This window comes from Mustela nigripes, chromosome 17 (assembly GCF_022355385.1).
Source record: "Mustela nigripes isolate SB6536 chromosome 17, MUSNIG.SB6536, whole genome shotgun sequence".
Lineage (NCBI taxonomy): Eukaryota > Metazoa > Chordata > Mammalia > Carnivora > Mustelidae > Mustela > Mustela nigripes.
In genome coordinates, this window is record NC_081573.1 from 16,452,963 (window position 1) to 16,475,025 (window position 22,063).

The 22,063-nt window shown below is 38.3% G+C and overlaps 2 protein-coding genes across 8 annotated transcripts in view; one reads left to right on the forward strand and one right to left on the reverse strand.

Moving 5' to 3' along the window:
- Nucleotides 1-22,063, reverse strand: part of LOC132005609 (zinc finger protein 30 homolog) — a 100,551-nt gene that overhangs the window by 65,210 nt on the left and 13,278 nt on the right. For 5 of the 8 annotated variants that reach the window (XM_059382952.1, XM_059382951.1, XM_059382955.1 and 2 more), the window contains one exon: nt 5,205-9,445. In XM_059382952.1, coding sequence (XP_059238935.1) covers nt 8,466-9,445 — 980 coding nt within the window. In that variant the 3' untranslated portion in view covers nt 5,205-8,465. Of the gene's footprint in view, nt 1-5,203; nt 9,446-14,256; nt 14,321-22,063 lie in introns of those variants that run through there. The other 3 variants (XM_059382957.1, XM_059382958.1, XM_059382950.1) reach the window with 3 other exon arrangements.
- ZNF568 (zinc finger protein 568) overlaps nt 1-22,063 on the forward strand; it is a 136,312-nt gene that overhangs the window by 28,493 nt on the left and 85,756 nt on the right.

Sequence of the window (22,063 nt, forward strand, 5' to 3'; positions counted from 1 at the left end):
ATGTTCTGTTTAATGCCTATTTCCACAGCCTCTCACTTGCAGTTTGTCTTTGCCTCCACAGGGACATTATATGTCTTTTCCAGGCTACCCAGGGCGTACCTCAGCAGCTTTGTCATCACAAACCTTGCAAACAAAATAACTGTACCTGCTTTTCTCCAGGAGTACAAAGTATGGAACTACATTAATGACATACTCCGGCAAGGAGACTCACTCGACACACTCATTACAGGCATACAAGTCCGACATGTTTTAGTCCTTTGGAGGGTCTGTAGTCTTCATTTGTAAATTTTACTTTATCTAAATGATTTTGCCGTGGGTAAATCAGCCCTCCTTAAATGGGTCTCTATTCAAAAATGGCTTAAAATCTCCAAGTTAAAGTCAACAGACACTCTTATTAGTGCCCTCAGAGATTTCTTCACCATAGAGGCCTTGGTAACTTCTTCTCATGCCTCTTGGAGTCTGAGGACCCCTTAAAATGGCCATAAGTTATCCAAGGACTTCTGATGCAAGAAACTGCTTATCTTGGCCTCATGCTTCACGCCATTAAGACAACCAGGAACTGGTTGCATATTGGGCTCTCCTAGAAAGAAAAGCATTCACAGACCCTGATGTTGTGACCCTCCACACCCAGCTTCTCATTATGCTTTGGGTAATGGAAACTGCCTCACAAGCTCGACACAGCTCCTGAGACCTCCTTAAGACAGGATGGAGCCAAATCTGGACTAACATATGCCTCCTGCAGGAGAGCTGGACTCCTCTCTCCTCAGTCCCTTGCTAGATGCCATAATGCTGAAGAAGGTCTCCCCCCATTACCTCACACCTAGGAGCTCTTGGGATCAACTGAATAGTAATGAGGGTTTGTAGACTATACAGATAACACTGCTAACCATCTTGTGTGATAAAACTCAGTGTCATGTTGCTGTTTCCCAACCCTTAGCCAGGATTTTCTTTATAAATGATAGGACCCAAGGGACAATACATTTGGGCAAACTCCAGGCAGTCATCTTAGCACTGGGTGTCCCAGCCAACAAATGGCTCCATCTTCACATTCATTACAGACTACTGGTCCACTGCTTGAAAAGTATTCCCTTCGGGGTTAAAAAGTCTGTTACCTCACAGACGCAAGATATAAATCAGTATTACACATGGCTCTACAATATACTAAGACCACAATGTAAGGCCTTGTCAGGACACACCTTATTTCTTTCAGAGTTCTAGCCATTACTGATAGTAATCAAGGCATGCAATTCACTTCTGAGACTGCATAATACTGGGCACTTGAAAGAGGCATCCAACAGAACTTTCATGTTCCAAATAGGTCCCAGATAGTTTAACTGAGACATAATGGTGTCCTCAACTCTTTTTCTAATGCCAGTCTGACAAACAGGCCCCCAAATGGGCCGCTCTCTTGCCCTGGGACTTAATCTCTTAATTCAAGGTTCCTTGGCTAATTTATACCTCATACCAACTCTAAAAACTTTCTCTCATTACCGTTTCTTGTATTTAAAAGGGAAATGTGGGGGCGCCTGGGTGGCTCAGTGGGTTAAAGCCTCTGCCTTCAGCTGGGGTCATGATACTAGGGTCCTGGGATAGAGCCCCGAATTGGGCTCTGTGCTCAACAGGGAGCCTGCTTCCTCCTCTCTCTCTCCCTGCCTCTCTGCCTACTTGTGATATCTGTTTGTCAAATAAATAAATAAAATCTTTAAAAAAAAAAAAAAAGGAAATGTGGGACATCTGGGTGACTCAGTCAGTCTTGATTTCGGCTCGGGGCATGATCTCAGGGTTGTGAGATCGAGCCCTGCGTTGGGCTTTGCACTGGGTATGGAGTCTGCTTAAGATTCTCTCTCTCCCTCTCCCTTTGCCCTCCCCCACCACGTCTCAAAAAAATTAAGAAATTAAAAATAAAAGGGAAATGTGTCTTATCTCCATGTATATAAAGACTCATTATACATGCGGTCCTTTAATAATGTCTCTCCCTGTTTTTGTTTTTAAAGATTTATTTGAGAGAGAGAAAGAGCACAAGCAGGGGAAGGGGTAAAGGGAGAAAGAGAACCAGACTCCCTGCTGAGTGCAGAGCCTAATGTGGGGCTCTGTCCCAAGACCCTGGGATCATGACCCAAGCCGAAGGCAGGCACTTAACCAACTGAGCCACCCAGGCACCCCTGTCCCCATCTTTATACATTTTTTTGTTGCCATAAGCACTGGAGGCCAGATTGAGGGCACAAATCCTCCTGAGATCCATTAACCATAGATTGTTTCATGGGCCAGGTAGCTGCCAATCTGACATGGGGCCCATTTGAGCTAAATTTCTGTCATAAAACAAAAAACCTGTGAAGTGCAGCTGCACAGCATCCTGTTGTCTTATCACTGTTGGTCTGGGTGATTTCACTGGTTTACAGTTCAGAGGCCCCAACCCTCCAAAAAAGTCACGCTTTCAATAAAACATGGCAAATGCTAAGATTCTTATCAATTCAAGCAGGTACCCACTTAGAAATGTCACCTCAGGGGTGCCTGGGTGGTTCAGTGGGTTAAAGCCTCTGCCTTCCGCTCAGGTCGTGATCCCAGGGTCCTGAGATTTGAGCCCAGCATCGGGCTCTCTGCTCGGCAGGGAGTCTGCTTCCCCCTCTCTCTTTGCTTGCCTCTTTGCCTACTTGTAATCTCCATCTGTCAAATAAATAAATAAAATCTTTAGGAAAAAAAAAAAAAGAAAGAAAGAAATGTCACCTCAGTCCCATATCCCAGATGAGATCACTTTGTTCCAGGAGCTTTCTGTGGAAGATGACATCACCTTATATGACATCACGCCACCCCAAGACCGAGATGTTTTTGCCCCTTCACTGCAGACAGTTATGCCCAGAACACCAAAACCTTCACTCCAGTGACACCTAGTGACACCTATGGACTGCCTCTCCTAAGGCAACATACTAGGACATTTATTGCTTCTCCTGCTTGATATTAGCAATCCATTACGTATCCCGAGCTCATTGTGTTTAGCTCATTATCTTCATATACTCTTTGCTCCCTGCCAAAATTTATACCTCTGGAGTCCCATGTATAAAGGGAAATCTGGTTGAAGTCACTACGATTTGTATCATTCTAAAAATTAATGGAGATCATTGCTTCCCCAGGAGGCATCCATCTCATAGTAGTCAACTCCTTGATTCCCAGATGAGAGGACCACTCACTCCCCAGGGCTTTCTCCTGCTATCCCACCTCCAACTTTTCACCTTATCGCCCTGCATCTCTAACCATAACTATTTGGTTACATACAAATACCACTAATTGTCTCATATACTTTGCTAAATTATCAGTTCATATCTTCCAACAACATGATTGCTGGGCCTGAAACCTTGAACCACAAAATACACTGAGATACCATTGTCAAAAAATACCTGTACATATATACTTGACTAGGTATATATATTTTGTTTCTATGATTTTGAATAGCTTGGATAGTTCATATGAATGGAATATGGTATTTGTTCTTTTGCAACTGGCCTATTTAACATAATGTCTTTTGGGTTCATCCATATTGTAGCATGTGACAGGATGTCCTCTTTCTTAAGGATGCATAAAATTCCATTGTATGTAGATATTGCATTTTAATTATCCATTCATCTATCAGTGGACCCTTGAGTTCTTTTAATTCATTGAGCATCCTTATGATGGTAATTCTGAATTCTTGGGCAACTCATATCTTTATTTAGGTTCGGCTTTTTGAAGATTTAATTGGTTCCTAAATGTGTCATAGTTGCCTGCCTTATTTTTGTTGTGGAGATTCAGCATCTGAAGAAGCAGTCAGCTGTTTCAGACTCTGTGGTCTCCTCTACTACAGGCAAGACTTTTTCCACATAGCCTGGCTAGAGATTCTGGAGACCTCTCAAGCCTTCTCTGGGCATGCATCCTTCCAGGGCTTGTGTGTGTAAACTACTTGAAAAGGTTTACTGGTTTCTACTCAGGCGTTCCCCCTTGTGTCTGTCTATGATATTGCAGCTTACTGCAGCCGTGGGGCTGTTACTAAATCATGGTCTGGGGCTCCTCCTAGTGTTTATTAGTGGTACTGTAGACTCTAGCACACACTTCAGTTCAGGTCTTTATTCTCAGAAATCCCCTCAGAACCTGTCACTACATTCCTGTCAGTACTTGGATACAAGCAAGACGGACACTGGTCTCCTTGTGTAGCCCCCCCTAAAAGTCACTTAGAGACTAACATTCTACTCCTTTCCATCCCCAGAGAGAAGATGGGAGTTGGGGGTTTCCAACTAAATGTGGCTTGGTTTGGGGGCAGGTGGGTATGCTCTGATAAAAAACAGGGAATATCACGAAATTCCTACCAGGCTTCTGCCTCCTTGGCCTTGTGCTTGCCTGGGGTGTAAGGACCTCTTGACTGGTTTCTGGATTTCACAGTTATTTTGCTGATTTGTTGTTAAATCTGTGTCTTCCTATTCCTATTCCTATTTAGATATATAAACTCCAGAATTTGCCACAGAATTATCTTTTGTTGCATTTCAAGAATCCCTCTCTATCCAAAATCTACTTGTGTTCTCAGTTTGGATAGCACAGAATACTAAGTTAACCAAATCAATAGGACTTCTGTTTTTTAGCAAGTGACTATCTAGAGCAAGAATTGACAATTTTTTTTCTGTAATGGGGCAGATAGCAAATATTATAGGCTTTGCAAACCATTTTGTCTATTACAGGTACTCAATTATGTTATAGTGTGAAAGCAGCCAGACAATGTATGAATTTGTGTGATTCTGTTTTAACGACTTTATGAAACACTGAAGTTGGAATATCATATAATTTCATGTTACTTTTTTTATTTCAACCACTTTAAAATGTAAAAACCATGCTTAGCTTGCATGCCATACAAAAACAGGTAGTGATCTAAATTAGCTTGCTCTCTCCTGATTTTCAGTGTGATAGTAAGGTTTTGTTTAAAGTATTTGATTTCTGGGACGCCTGAATGTCTATCGGTTAAGCGTCTACCTTCAGTTTAGGTCCTTGCTCAGTGGAGGGCCTGCTTCTGCCCCTCCTGCCTGCTTATGTGTACCCGCACTCTAACAAATAAGTAAAATATTTAAAGAACAAAAAATGAAGTATTTGATTTCTGACTTCAGGTAATGGGTTCAGATTGTGAATACTGGTTTTATTTTAATAGACTGAAGAATAAATTTGTGCTTTTAGTTCTATGATAATAAATTATATTTTGTGATTGTTATTTTGACATCAGGAATATGAAAGATTCATAAAAACTGATGGTGAGCTTGTTATCTCATTTAATTTGGAAGTTCCTTAAATATTTGATAAATTTTGGCCATAACACTTGGTTTGGTGTTCTAAGTGCACCTATTTGACTACATTAAAACTTCTTCCTCCCTGCACTTATCATTTTACTCTATTAAGGGTTTGTACCTCCTAATTCTGACAAATTACATTTTTCTACAAATATTGTATTCTTTGTCTAGATTTCCAATTAGTAAATATGCTAATCTCCCAACCATGTCCATATTTCATGTATTCATCTTCTATTTTTCTTCCTCAAAATTACCAGTTTGTATCTATATTTTTTCTGTCAAAGAAGTAATTTTATTTTCCTTGAATTGTTTTTATTTTTCCTAACACCTTTAATATATTTGAATGCAGTTTACTGTTATTCTTTTTGCTTTTTGTCTTGTACATTCAGTTCATTTATTAATAATCTTTTGGTGTTTGATTACCAGCATCCCTAAAACCAGAAAATAGGTTCTTAACTAATAAAGAACCAACTGAAGGTTACTGGAGGTGAAGTGGGTAGGGGATGGATTAAATGGATGATGAGAACATGATTGTTGAGAACACTTGATGCGTTGAGCACTGGGTGTTTTATGTCAGTGATGAATCACTAAATTCTATACTAGAAACTAATATTACACTGTATTTAAACTAAATGTAATTCAAATTAAAACTTGAAAGAAAAAAAAAAAAAACCACCGGCATGCCCATTGGGCTATACTTTATCTGAATACAGACTGAGTTGCTCTCCGGTTTTTCTACATAATGTGTTCATTTTCATTCATTTAAGTATAACTCAGGGATTTATTTCCTTCTGATTCATGTTATTTGGAAGGGTATTATCAATATTCAGATATTGGTGGCGATCACATTTTAGTTTTATTTCCCATTTTGAAAAAGAATGTGACCCACATGTCCTTGGGTGGAAAGTTATTGAGTAAATATTTCATATCTCCCTACTGTTTTGACAAATGAATTTTGTTATTCTCAATATGTAAATAGGTTTTTGGACAGGCATAAAATTATTGCACAGCATGAAATACGGGTGTAAATGTAGACTCATTCAACCGTTCTTTTTCTTTCTCAACTTTTATATCCTAGGATTTTTTCTTCCTTTTTAAAACTTCATGCTGAATAAGGAATAAATGTGGGTGAGAAGCTTTTCTACAAATATTTACACCTATTGGTCGTTTGATGTCAATTAAGGTGTATAACATGGTTAAAATCCTTTCTACAAATAATAATAATGGTGGAGGTACTGATACTAGTATTACATAACCTCTTCTAGATAGTTACTACATGTTAGGAACAAGCCCCCCTTTTTTCCCTTTGAGACAAAGAATGAGCTCAAGCAGGGGAGAGGACGAGAATTCCAAGCAGGCTTCTCAACAAGCATGGGGCCTGACACGGGGCTTGATCTCATGACTCTGAGATGATGACCTGAGCCAAAATCAAGAGTCAGATGCTTAACCAACTGAGCCACCCCAGTAACCGTCATTTTATGTTTTTGTTGTTAAAGATTTCATTTCTTTATTTGAGGGAGAAAAAGGGTGTATGAGCAGGGTGAGGGGCAGAGAGAGAAAGGAGGAGGCTCCCCGCTGAGCAGGGAGCCCGATGCAAGAGTTGATCCTGGGACTCTGGGATCAGGACCTGAGCCAAAGGCAGAGACCCAAATGAGAGCCACCCAGGTGCCCTTCATTTTACATTTCTTAACTCATTTAATCCTCACAGCAATCCAACACATTACTGTGTGTGTATGTGTGTATGTACATTCATACATACAATTATACATATCAATTATAAAGCAGCACTAATTTTCTATAAGTATTGCAAGTATTTATGTATTTGGTTGAGTGTGTACACATTTATAAGCAAAAATAGTTTTTTTTAAAAGGGTCTGGAAGGATAAACCGATAACGTGATTACGACAGGACTGAAACTATTGGCAATATTTTTCAAGGAGAAAATACTGAACAGTATTTTGACACTGAAGTGTAATTATTTTTAAAGAAAAACAAACAAAAGGACTAACTTTGTATTTAGAAGGCAACTTTTATAACTGTAAAATTTCAGTGAGCACCATAGAGTATGTCAGTAATATTTAGCAAAATGATAATCTACCACAGAAAAGATTATTATGATACCATTAAAAAGAATGATAAACAGGTTATGGTATAGTATGCACATCATGATTACACTAAAGTCTGGAAGGATATGTTGTATAATTTGAAAATAGTAATTTCTTTTTGGTAGGCTTACAAATAACCTACTTTTTTTTTCACTGTGTGTGTGAAGGATTTTGTTTGTATTTGTTTTGTTTCGTTTTGAAAACGTGAAAACTTTAGCGTTACAAAAGGGAAAGAAATAGAGCTGCCTTCAAAAACAGAGTTATAATTCTGCCAGGAATTAGAAGATAGTCTCTGTAATGTAACTTATAGTATAGTATTGGTAGAAGCAGATCTATAGGGCAGAGCAATAGAAAAGATGGCTCTAAAACTAAGCTAACAACTCAAACTCAAGCAGCATAAAACAATGGGGTGGAAAGAATTATTTAAGAACTAGTTTGAGACAAAATCTTTTTTGGAGGGAAGAGAGGTTTAACTTAAACATTGAACTGACATTTTGAAATAGATTCAAGAAATTATGTATACAAGAAAACTACAAATATGTTAGAAAAACATTGTTAACAGTGTTATGGGTTAAACTATGTTGATGTCCGAACTTCTGGCACCTGTGAATGTGATCCTATATGGAAATAAGGTTGTTGTGCAGATGTAATCAAAGTAAGGTCATAAGGGTGACCAATATGACAGATGTCCTGTATGAGTCTCCTCTTGTATACAAGACAGAGACAAATTTATACAGGAAGAATGAAATGTAAATATGGATGCAGAGATTGGAGTGATGCATTTACAAGACAAGGAATGTCACAGAATGCTGTTAACAGAAGCTAGGAGAAAGACATGGAATAAAATCGTCCTCCGAAGGAACCAACCTTACCAACAACTTCAATTTTGGATTTCAGAGCTCCAAAACCGTGAGAATACATTTCTGTTGTTTTAAGTCACCCCATTTTGGGGTACTCGGTACTTTGTTACAGTAGCCTAAAAAAACTACTATGCTGTTTTGTTTTTTTTTCCATTAGCTGTTTTAAGTATATTATTATAAATATTATCAAAAGGGCTTATCTTTCACCCAGTATGAATTCCTTCATGACGAATAAGGTCAGAGCGACTACCAAAGGCCTTTCCACATTCCTTACAGTCATAGGGTTTCTCACCAGTATGAATTCTTTGATGTCTAGTAAGGTTTGAGCCTTTATTAAAAGCCCTCCCACATTCATTACATTCATAAGGTTTTTCATCTGTATGGATTCTCTGATGTTGAATAAGTTCTGAGCTCTGAATAAAGGCCTTTCCACATTCCTTACATTCATAGAGTTTCTTGCCTATATGAATTCTATGATGGTTAGTAAGTGTTGAGGCACTACTAAAGGCCTTCCCACATTCCTTACATTCATAAGGTTTCTCACCAGTATGCATTCTCTGATGTTGAATAAGCCTTGAGTGTTGAGTAAAGGCCTTCCCACATTCCTTACATTCGTAAGGTTTTTCACCAGTATGAATTCTCAGATGTGGAAAAAGTTGAGAACTCTTAGTAAAGGCTTTTCCACATACTTTACATTCATAGGGTTTCTCACCAGTGTGAATTCTCTGATGATCATTGAGGTTTGAGCAATAATTAAAGGCTTTTCCACATTCCTTACATTCATAGGGTTTCTCACCAGTGTGAATCCTCTGATGCTGAGAAAAATATGAACTACAACTAAAAGCCTTGCCACATTCCTTACATTCATAGGGTTTTTCACCAGTGTGAATCCTCTGATGTCGAGTAACAAGTGAGCCACGGCTAAAGGTCTTCCCACACTCCTTACACTCATAGCTTTTGTCAGCAGAATGAGTTCTCTGATGTTGAATAAATTGTGAGTTCTGATTAAAGGCCTTTCCACATATCTTACATTCACAGGGTTTCTCTTCATTAACAGTTTTTTGATGTGGAGTAAGAAATGTGGGCTGAATAAAAGTAGGCATGTCTTCATGAGTAAATATTACTTGACTAAAATGTCTCTTCTTTAGAGATAATATCTTCGTCTCACACATAGATTCCAGATCTGAAAGAAATAAAAATGCGTGTGTTCATTTTTCCTATCTTGGGAGAGACTGAAACTTCTAAAAAAGAAAAAAGATTAGGGCGCCTGGGTGGCTCAGTGGGTTAAGCCGCTGCCTTCGGCTCAGGTCATGATCCCAGGGTCCTGGGATCGAGTCCCGCATCGGGCTCTCTGCTTAGCAGGGAGCCTGCTTCCTCCTCTCTCTCTGCCTGCCTCTCCGTCTACTTGTGATTTCTGCCTGTCAAATAAATAAATAAAATCTTTAAAAAAAAAAAAAAAGAAAAAGAAAAAAGATTAAAGTAAAAATAATATCTGGGAAAGTAAATGCTTAAATAGTTCTCGAATATGGCTAAGCAATTTTTAAAACTGGTAACGAAAGCATGGACATTGGGGAGAGCCAAGAGAGGAAATTCAAGAGGGTAATTAGAGAAAAAATGTATTCTGAAATTCTGATGTCAATCAAAATCACCTGAAACTTCCACAAATACACCCTATTCAGGGATACCCTCTGTATTTCACAGTGATTCTAATCATATATACGTGTTTATAAGCATATACTCCCACACACAGCATCATACTGAATATCTTAAAATTTGTGGATAATTGTTTGACCTACATAAGAAGACCACTGAGGAATAAGTGTGGTGAAATGGGGGCATCTGGGTGTCTCAGTCGTTAAGCATCTGCCTTCAGCTCAGATCATGATCCCAGGGTCCTGGGATCAAGACTTGCATTGGTCTTCCTGCTCTGTGGGAAGCCTGCTTCTCCCTCTCCAACTCCCCCTGCTTGTGTTCCCTCTCTGGCTGTATCTTTCTCTCTGTCAAAAAATTAATAATAATAATAATAATAATAAAATAAATGTGGTGAAATGTATGAATGGGGGTACAGTCTGAGACTGTGCAAAGGGTGTTTTGTTGGCAAATCCATATTGGGGGGATACCCTAGTCTAAGCTGCTGAATGAAACTGGCAAAAATGGTTTCAGGTAATTCTATGGATAGGGCTCGATATATTGGGGGTTCACTGAAAATAGTTTACCTTAGAATTCTCTGATGCTGACTTTGGGAGAGAGAGGAATGGAATTTCATGGCAGTGACTAAGAAAGCAGGCAGCTTGAATATGAGAAAGAAGAGAGTAAGAATGAAATATACTCTGTGAGAAGATAGGTACTCCAACTCCAATTTTTTGTCGTTCTGTACGTCTGCCATGAAAGCACTGCAAGTATTGATCCTGAGTTTATGAATTTCAGCAAGTAAGTGAATTCATACATATGGAATCTGTAATGAGTGTCGACTGTACATCTAATTTAAAAGGGGGACAACTGGGCACGTGGGTGGCTTGGTGGGTTAAGCCTCTGCCTTTGGCTCAGGTTATGATCTCAGGGTCCTGTGATTGAGTCCCACATCAGGCTCTCTGCTCATCAGGGAGCCTGCTTCCCCCTCTCTCTCTTCCTGCCTCTCTGAGTACTTGTAATCTCTCTCTGTGTCAAATAAATTTATAAAATCTTTTTTTTTTAAAAAGGGGGGGGGGACAATTTCTGTTAAAAATGACAGACTGGACCTATGAGTTTTCCACTGCCTCTTCATGAATTCAGAGGAAAATTACATTGGAAGCTTAACAAGAGGAAAGAAAAACCTCACTAGGACAGTGAACACTGGAGAAGAGACAGTAACAATAAAATCTGGAAGCTAGGAAGCCAATGAATGAGTGATAAGCGAGTCTGCAGACCAGAGAAAGTCAAACTGAGCCTGCAGTGGATGAATTCCACAGCACTGATAGTGCAGAGCCCCTAAAATGAACAAAAATTGAAGGTATCAGGCATTTCTAATAGTGGGATACATAGAGAATGCTGAAAGCTAAAGAATGAATTCAAGATTGTATGACTAGTAAGACCCCTAGGATCTCTTCTCCTCTCCCATACAGGATTATACTTCCTTATTCTCACAGAAAACTCGAAATATAGAAATATGGAACCAGAGGAATCTGGATTCAGGAACATCAGGTATAGCTGTGGCTACCAGTATTGAATTTAGGACAAAGATTAACAGAAAATATATACACTTATGATAAAATAAAGAATATAACTGGTCTTTGTTCCTAGTTCCTGGCACAGAGCCCCACAAACCACTGGAATTTCCTGACCGGAAAGTCTTTTGTTATTCACAAGCTCCTTTTGATCATACCTAAGTTTTCCTAATGTGGTGATTCACAGTGGGCACCTAGCTTCAAGGGAGGGTCTGGCCACTCATGACTACATAATCAATAAAAAACTCGGGGCAAGGATTGGGGTAACCTTCTGATTACTAACTTCCTGGTTGGTAACTATATAACATACCTGGAGGATAACACACCTCAATTTCATAGGCATTGAATTTCCTGTGCTTGGTACCTCTTAGACTTCACCCTGTGTTATGTTTTCAGCTAACTTTTCATTGTATCCTTTACATAAAATGGCAATCATAAGTACAGTGCTTTTCATGAGTTTTGGGAGTTGTTCTTTTTGGTTTTTTAGTTTTGTGAGTTATTCTAATGAATTATCAAACCTGAGGAGGTATGTAAAACTCTAAACTTTGTCAGTCAGACAGAAATATGGGTAGCCTGGGGATCCTGGTTGCAACTAGTATCTGAACTGGTGGGCACCTTGCCCTTTAACTTGTGGAATCTGATGCTAACTCCAGAGAAGTGTGAGAATTGAGTTAAAATATAAGACATCAATTTGTTGCCAGAAAATTTGTCCAGGCCCCAATACTGAAATAACCCTGTTGACTTCACTCCAATTTAACCACTGGAATACTGATAATAACTCCCTCAATTAGGAATGAAAGTAAATGTCTCTTGTCTCAGGAAGATTATGCATAAAAGACCAAGTTACCAAAAGTGGGCTGTCCTCAGTATATTAACCCAACCAGATCATCCTAAAATCAACAAGACCCAATCCCTACTACATAGAAGTTCCAATCATCTTTTCAGCATCTCATACTTAAAAATGAGCAGTAAGTCATTGTTTATCAGACATTTGAGAAATGTTTCTTAACATGAAGAAGCGCCCAAAAGAGAAAAAAGTTTCTGTGAGGAAACACTCAGAGCAAGGAACAGAAGAAAATGTCAAAACATATAATGAATAACCTCAGAGAGCTAACCAAATTAAAAGGGCTCAAGATGCTAAATAAAGGAGCACTAAGAAAACATACACACACAGAATTCTTAGAAATTTATAATACAATAATGAAAATATATTTTTAAAAACCCCAAAAGTTCCTGTCTAATCTCAGAATGTACACAAAATTCTGGATTTGTTTCTCAATTAACCCTGGAGAAATTATAGAGAATTTGGTTTTACATGGAACTGATGCAAATCGTGAAATATTCTAGACAGACTGAAGACTGGTGCAAACTTGTGTGTATTTGAGGGTGGAGGCTACTTGCCTGGAGAAATGGTAACAGAAGGCAAGGAGAGGATGGCCTGGTAGTAAGGTCTTTAAACTCTGATTTAGCCTTTCCCTGAAATGCTTTGGGACCACTGTTGCCTGTGCCTTTATCACAGAAACTGGTGGCAACTGCTCAAGCAGCTAAGTAGGATAACTTAATGGTAAAGAAAATGTCCTGCTGGACAGAAGAATATGGCTGACCATCTGCTTTCAAGCATCTGCTCCTCTACCTTCTCAGCTATTAAAACCCCTAGAGTTGGTGGATTACGAAAAGGGAAGGCATACTCTTCCTGTATGTTGCTGCTTTGTAAATGTTGAAGAGCAAACCCTGATGAGAATTCTCTGGTAGAGCAGTAGCAAATAAAAGTTATCAGCAGTGAATCCTGAGGTTTTAGGGCCTCTCATCCTGAGCTCATCTCCTCCTACCTCTTAAATCTACCTGGAGGGGCACAGGCCTGGATTTTTCTCTTGGCCCCTCCCCAGGCACACTGCCACACAAGGTGATTGATATTCTCTTGGGAACATGAACTCACAGGCCAAAATTGACATACACCAGAGGGTACAACTATTGTTGAAATAAGACCACAAACTACCATGATCATCTTGACAGATACAGAAAAATTGTAGGATGTGGCCAACACCTACTTATGATAACTCTGACCAAATTAGCACTGCAAAGTAATAGCTGTAACTTGGTAAAAGTTATCAGAACTATGGTGAAAACTGCAGTTAATTGAAGAACTTAAGATACGCTCCTTATAAGATGGGGAAAAAGAAACCGATGCCCATTACCAATGTTACCAATTAAGACAGTCCCAGCTACCATTATAAGCAAGGAAATAATCAGTATGAGGACTGTAAGGGAAGTAATAAATCTAACAACATGCAGATAATATGATGATCAAACTAGAAAAACCAAGAGAATAAAAAATTAACTTTAGTAAAGTTGTTGGATATTAAAGATCACTTACAAAAATAGTATTTTGAGTAACATTTAGCAAGATGGTAGAATAAGTGCTAGATTATCCTGACTCCCACAAACACATCAACTCAACAGCAATACATGGATCAATTCCCTTTGTGAGAAATCTAGAAACTCATTAAGAGAATCCTGTACACTAGGCAAGGGTAAAGCCAGTCATATCAAAACTAGTATGAAAACTGGAGACACCTTCTCACCATGATCCCCATTCGTGGGATAGTTCCATACAACTGAGAGGAAACCTCCAGCTTCTCCCTGAAGAGAAAAGAAGTTGGAGTGTACATCTAATGACTCCACTTTTCTGAGTGCTGCCTGTCCTGGAGGCTTGATCAGACCTGGCATACCCTAGGCCCTAGGGACTACAAAGAACAGAAGCACTGGTTTGAACTAGCATGCAGGAACTCACCACAGCTCCTTTCTCTGCTCAATGCAGAGTGAGTGGGAGGAAAACTTCAGCTCCCAGCTTCTCCCTGAAGAAGGAAAGAGGTGGACTGTGTGTCAAACATTCCAACTTTTCTGGAGTTTGCCTAAGGGACTGGCTTCTATCTCATCAGTCTCAGAGTGCTGATGGGACCCAGCAGATTCAAGATATCTGGGGGCCACCAAGAACAAAGGAGGTAGTTTGAACTAGCACACAAACTCACCATAGCTCCTCCTCCTGGCCTACTGCTGAATGAATGGGTGGAAAACTCCAGCTCCAGCTCCCATCATCTCCTTGAGGATGAAAAGAGTTGGACCTTACATCTAATTTTCTAACTTCTCTGGAAGCTACCCAAGGGACTGGCTTCTATCTCACTATCTCAGGACCTGGCATACAGTGGACCCCCCAGGGACTACAAAAAACAAAGGGAGTATTTTAAACTAGCATGAAGGCCCTATAGCTCTTGTCCTAGGTTAATTCATAGCAAATGGGAGGGAAAACAGCAGCTCCCAGTTTCTTCCTACAGGGGATAGAGTGCATCAAATATTTCAACTTTTCTGGGGGTTACTTGAGAGACTGGCTTCTATCTTGGAGCCCTGGAGGGACCTGGCATATTTTAGAAACTGGGGGCCACTGAGAACAAAAAAGGTGATTCGAACTAGCATGCAAACAATTGCCATAGCCCTTTCCCCCATTCTAGAGCAGAGCTGGCAAGCAAAACACTCCAGCTTCCACATTCTCTCTGGAAAGGGAAAGAACCTGAACCACACATCCAATGTTCTAATTTCTTCAGGATTTACATGAGGAATTGGTGCTGATGAGACTTGGCATACTCTAAACACCTGGAAGTTACTAATAAAGACGGTGGTTTAGACTAGCATGAATGTTTGAGAGGCTCACAAAAGCTCCGACTGGTGAAGGTCTTTTCTTCTATGAGGCTAATTCATAATGAACAGGACAAGTGGCATTTTTTTTATACATGTAGATACCAACACAAAAAATCAAGGAAATAAAATGAAGAAATAGAGAAACATAATCCAAACAAGGAAACAAAATAAAGCTCCAGAAAATTACCCTAATGAAATATAGGTAGAGGAATTACCAGACAGAGAATTTTAAATAGCCATCATGAAAATGCTCAATGAGCTCAGGAGAACAAGGCATGAGGAAAGTGAGAATTCCAACCACGAGACAAAAAATTTGGAAAAAAGAAAGAAATCTTGGAGCTAAAGAATGCAATAACTTATCTGAAAAAAAAATTTTTTTAAGTTTTTTTATTTATTTGACAGAGATCACAAGTAGGCAGAGGCAGGCAGAGAGAGAGAGGAGAAGCAGACTCCTCACTGAGCAGAGAGTCCGACGCGGAGCTCCATTCCAGGACCCTGAGATCACGACCTGAGCCGAGGGCAGAGGCCTAACCCACTGAGTCACCCAGGTGCCCCTGAACTGAAAATTTCAATAAACAGACTCAACATTCAACAGACTAGAGCAAGCAGAAGACAGAATCAGTGAACTCAAAGACAGGTCTTTTGAAATTATTCAATCAACAGAACAAAAAGAAAAGAGAATAAAAAAGAGTGAAGAAAGTTTAAGGTTCTTATGAGGCACCAAGGAATGGCCCAATATACACACAGGAGTTAGAGGCAGAGAAAGAACAACAAAACTTACTCAAATTAGTAATGGATAAAAACTTCCCAAATCTGGGGAAGGAAATAGACATCCAGACTCAGGAAGCCACAGTATTTCAAAAAGATCCACACAAAAGAAATGCACACCAAGACACACTATGTCACACTGAAACATCATTATAATGTTTTTGTCAATAGTCAAAGGCAAAGAGGGGTGTCTGGCTCAGACAACTGTCTGGCTCAGTTGGAAGAGTGTGCAACTCTTGATCTTGGGGTTGTGAGTTCAAGCCTCATGCTGGGGTTAGAGATTACTAAAAAAGTAAAATAAAAACTTCAAAGGCAAAGAGAATTTTGAAAGCATCAAGAGATGACAAACTGTCTTATACAATGGAACCCCCATAGGACAATGAACAGATTATTTAGCAAAATTTTGAAGGCTAGAAGGGAGCTGGATGATATATTCAAAGTGATGAAAGAAAAACAATTGCCACTCAAGAACAATATACCCAAAAAAACTTTCTTCATGAACAAATGAGAGAGAGACTTTTCCCAGACAAACAAAACCTGAGGGAGTTCATCACTACTAGACCTGCCTAAAGAAAGTTTTCAACACAAAACTTAAGGATGGTAAACAGCAACATAAGGGAATAAAAAAGCATAGAAGTTCTGTTTGTAAAAGCAAATATATAGACAAACACAGAACACTGTAATACTGTTACACAGGAGGGTAAACTACTTTTATTTAATTCTTAATTCTAGTATAAAAGTAAAAAGGTGAAAGTATTGTAAATAACTACACATAAAAATATATTAATGGATATACTGATAACTATAAAGAGATTAAATTACAACATTGGTAACACAATATATGGGAGAATAAGAATTAAGTGTTTTGTATGTGATTGAAATAAGTTCTCAGTTCAGAACATATTGTTACAAGATATTTTATGAAAGCCCCAGTATAACCACAAATACTTATAAAGATTACAAAAAAGAAAAATAAAGGATTCAAAGCATATCAATGCAAAAATAAGTAAATAAATAAAGCAAAAAGAAAAAAAGAAAAAGAGGGGCAAAAGAACTACAAGAACAGAAAAACAACAAATAGTAACAGTAAATCCTTCCCTATCAATAGTAACTTTAAGATTTCACTTATTTATTTGACAGAGAGAGAGATCACAAGTAGGCAGAGAGGCAAAGACAGATGGGGAAGCAGTCTCCCCAACAAGCAGAGAGCCCAATGCAAGGCTCAATCCCAGGACCCTGAGATCACACCCGAGCCGAAGGCAGAGGCTTTAACCCACTGAACCACCCAGGGGCCCCTCAATAGTAACTTTAAATGTAAGTGGGTTAAACTTCCCAATCAAATGACATAGTGGCTGAATGGATAAAACAAGATCCAATTATATGCTGTCCTCAAGAGACCCACTTTAGATTTAAGGACACACATATCAGTTGAAAGTGAAGAAACGGAAAAAGATATTCCATGTAAATGGTAACCTAAAGACAGCTAGGGTAGCTATACTTATATCTGACAAAAGAGGCTTTAAGTAAAAAACAGTCAAAAGAGATTAAAGACATTATATAATAATAAAAGGCTCAATTCACCAGGAAGACACAGCAATTATAAATATATACAGATCCAACATCAGAGCACATACATAAAGCAAACACTGACAAAACTAAAGTGAGACATAGACCAAAATAATTGGACACTTCAATGGCCTACTTGCAATAATAGAAAAAACAACCAGACAGAAAATAAGCAGTGACTTGAAAACTACCATAGATCAAATGGATCTAACAGACCTATACAGAACATTTCACTCAGCTGTAACAATATATATGCTTATCAAGTGCACATGGACTGTTCTCCAAGACAGATCATATATTAGGTGACAAAACAAGTCTTTTAAGAAATTTAAGAAGAATGAAATCATTCCCAGTATCTTTTCTGACGACAGTGAATGAAACTAGAAATCAACAGCAGAATGAAAACTAGAAAATTCACAAATATGTTGAAATTAAACAATACACTTTTGAATAAGCAATTGGTCAAAAAGAAATAGAGAAATTAGAAAATACCTTGAGACAAATGAAAACATATTTATGAGATGAAGAAAAGGCAGTATAAAGAGGGAAGTTTATAGTTCCTACATCAAAAAATAAGAAAAATCACAAATATATGACCTTACACCTTAAGAAACAAACTAAACCCCAAGTTGGCATAAGGAAGGAAATAATAAATTTTAGAGCAGATATAAACCAAATAAAATAGAAAAACAGGAAAGATCAATGAAACTAACAGTCTACTGAAAAAATAAATAAAATTGATAAACTTTTAGTTATAGTAAAAAAAAGAGGAAACTCAAATAAGTAAAATCAAAAATCTGTAACTGATGTTACAGAAATTAAAAGGATCATTAAAAGGCTAGTATGAACGAGTAGATAACCTGGAAGAAATGGATAATATATAACCTATCAAGGCTGAATCATAAAGAAATAGGAAGTCTGAACAGACCTAGAACTAGTAAGGACATTAACTCACAATAAAAAAATCTCTCAATGCAGGAGGCCTGGGTAGCTCAGTCAGTTAACTGTCTGCCTTCAGCTTAGGGCATGATCCAAGGGTCATGGGTTAGAGCCCCGTACTGGGCTCCCTGCTCAGTGGGAATTCTGCTTCTCCCTCTGCCAACCACCCCATGCTCTCTCTCTTCAATAAATAAATAAAATCTTTAAAAAAAGAAAATTTCTCAATAAAGAAAAGCCCAGGACCAGATGGCTTCATTGGTGAAGTCTACCAAACATTTAAATAAAAATAATAATGCCAACCTGGGGGTGGGGAAGGGCTGCCAATCCTAAAACTCTTCCAAAAAACTGAAAAGGAGAGAACACATTCAAACTTATTTTATGAAGCCAGCATTACCCACATGCCAAAGCCAGACAAAGACACCATAAAAAAGAAAACAACAGGCCAATTCCCCAATGAATATTGAGGCAAAAATTCTCAACAAAATACTAGTAAACTAAATCCAACAGCACATTAAAAGGATCATATACCATGACCAAGTGGAATTTATCCCTTGGATGCAAAGATAATCCAACACACAAAATCAATTAATGTGATACACCACATTAAGAGAATGAAAGATTGGGGCGCCTGGGTGGCTCAGTGGGTTAAGCCTCTGCCTTCAGCTCAGGTACATGATCTCAGGGTCCTGGGATCGAGCCCCGCGTCGGACTCTCTGCTCAGCGGGGAGCCTGTTTCCCCTTCTCTCTCTGCCTGCCTCTCTACTTGTGATCTCTCTCTCTCTTTAAAATAAATAAAATCTTAAAAAAAAAAAAAAAAAAAAAAGAGAATGAAAGATTGGAGTGCTTAGGTGACTCAGTAGGTTAAGTATCTAACTCTGGCTCCAGTCATGATCTCAAGGTCCTGGGATTGAGCCCCGGTGTCTGGCTCCTTGCTCAGTGGGGACTCTGCTTTTCCCTCTCCCTCTTCTCCCTTTCGTGCTCTGTCTCTCAAATAAACAAATAGAAATCTTTAAAAAAAAAAAAAAAGAGAGAGAATGAAGGATAAAAATTACGTGATCATCTCAACAGATGCAGAAAAAGCATTTGATAAAATTCAACACCTTTTCAGGATGAAAAACTCTCAACAAACTAATAACATGGATATTATCTTAACATAATAAAGGCCACATATAAAAAGTGCACAACTAATATCATACTTGATGAAAAACTGAAGACTCTCCCTCTAAGATCATGAAGGAAAAACGCCCACTCTTGCCACTTCTACATCTGGTATACAGAAAACTCTAAAGACTTCACATAAAAACTGTTAGAACTAATAAACCATTAAATTATGGTTTCAGTTTGCAGTTTCAGGACACAAAATCAATATATAAAAACTAGTTGTTTCTTTACACTGACAATAACCTGAAAGAGAAATGAGAAAAACAGTCTCATTTATAATAGCGTCAAAAGGAAAAGGACTATTTAGGAACACACATAACCGATGAGGTAAGAGACTTGTACAATGAAAACTGTAAACCACTGATGAATAAATTAAAGATATACAAGATAATGGACAGCTATTCTGTGTTCATGGATTAGAAGAATATTGTGAAAATGTCCATATCCCCAAAACAATCTACTGATTCTATGCAATCCCTATCAAAATCCCAATAGCATTTTCTATAGAAATAGAAAAAAACAATCCAATGAGCCAAAATAATCTTCAGAAAGTACAACAAAGTTGGAGGCTTCACATTTCCTGATTCCACAATGTAAAGCAGCAGTAATTAAAACAGTATGGTACTAGCACAAAGACATACATATAAGTCAAGAGAACAAAAGAGAACAAATAAATTCACGTATACACAGTCAATTAATATGCAACAAAGATGCCAAGACTACATAACAGAAAAGGGAGGGGCACCTGGGTGGCTCAGTGGGTTAAAGCCTCTGCCTTTGGCTCAGGTCATGATCTCAGCATCCTGGGATCAAGCCCCGCATCGGGCTCTCTGCTCAGCAGGGAGCCTGCTTCCTCCTCTCTCTCTCTCTGCCTGCTGCTCTGCCTACTTGTGACCTCTTGTCTGTCAAATAAATAAATAAAATCTTTAAAAAAAAAAAAGAAAAGGGAAAGTCTCTAACAAATGATGATGGGAAAACTGAACATTCATATGCAAAATTTAGCCTTTATCTTATCCCATACCGAAAAACCACCTCAAAATGTATTAAAGACTTAAACATGAGACCTGACACTATAAAGCTTCACATAAGGGAAAAGTTTCATGACACTGGTCTTATTGATGATTTCAGGATATGACACCAAAAGCAAACAGACATATAGGACTACATTAAATTTAAAAGCTTGTGCACAGCAAAGGAAACAAAAGTGTGAAAAGGTAACTTATGGAATGGGAGAAAATATTTGCCAACCATGTATCTGATAGTGGTTAACTTTCTTAAATATATAGCGAAAGAACTAATCTGATTAAAATATAAGTTGAGAACGTGTGTAGACGTTTTCCCAAAGAAAATGTATAAATGGTCAAGAAGTATATGAAAGATGCTCAAAAATCTCAAATCATTACAGAAGCATAAATCAAAACCATGAAGAAACATTGCCTATTACTTTTAGGATGGCTGTCATTAAAACAAACAAAAAACAAGTAACAAATATTGGTGGAGATGCAAAGAAATTGGAACTCTTGTTCTTAAAAAATTAACAACAGAACTATCATATGATCCATCAATCCCACTTCTGGGTATTTATCCAAAAGAATTGAAATCAGGATCTTTTTTTTTTAAAGATTTTATTTATTTATTTGACAGAGAGATCACAAATAGGCAGAGAGGCAGGCAAAGAGAGAGGGGAGAAGCAGGCTCCCTGCTGAGCAGAGCGCGGGGCTCGACGCCGGGGCTCAATGCTGACCTGAGATCATGACCTGAGCTGAAGGCAGAGGCCTTCCCCACTGAGCCACCCAGGCACCCCGTTTGAAATCAGGATCTTGAAGAGATATTAGCACTCATGCGTTTATTGCAGTACTACTCATAATAGTCAAGATGTGAAAACAACCTAAATCCACAGATGGATGAGTGGATAAACAAAATGTGTTATATATTTACAATGGAATATTATTCAACCTTAAAAAGAAGGAAATCCTTCCATATGAAACAACATGAAGACACTAAGCTACATGAAATAAACCAGTTATAGGACAAATACAGCATTATTTGACTTATAGGAGATATCTAAAAAGGGTAAAACTCACAGAACAAAAGAGTAGTTACCAAGAATAGTTGGTTACCAACGGCTGGGGTTATAAGGAAACGAGCAGTTGCTAATCATTAAGTATAAAGCTTTAATTACGCAAGGCAAATAAGTGCTAGAGATCTGCTATATACTACTGCGCCTAAAGTTAACAATATTGTATTATACACTTAAAAATTTGTTGAGGGTAGATCTCATGTTAAATGATCTTATCACAATTAAATTTTTTTTTAAAGATTTTATTTATTTGAAAGAGACAGAGGGGGGGACAGCGAGCACTTAAAAATTTGTTGAGGGTAGATCTCATGTTAAATGATCTTATCACAATTAAATTTTTTTTTAAAGATTTTATTTATTTGAAAGAGACAGAGGGGGGGACAGCGAGCAC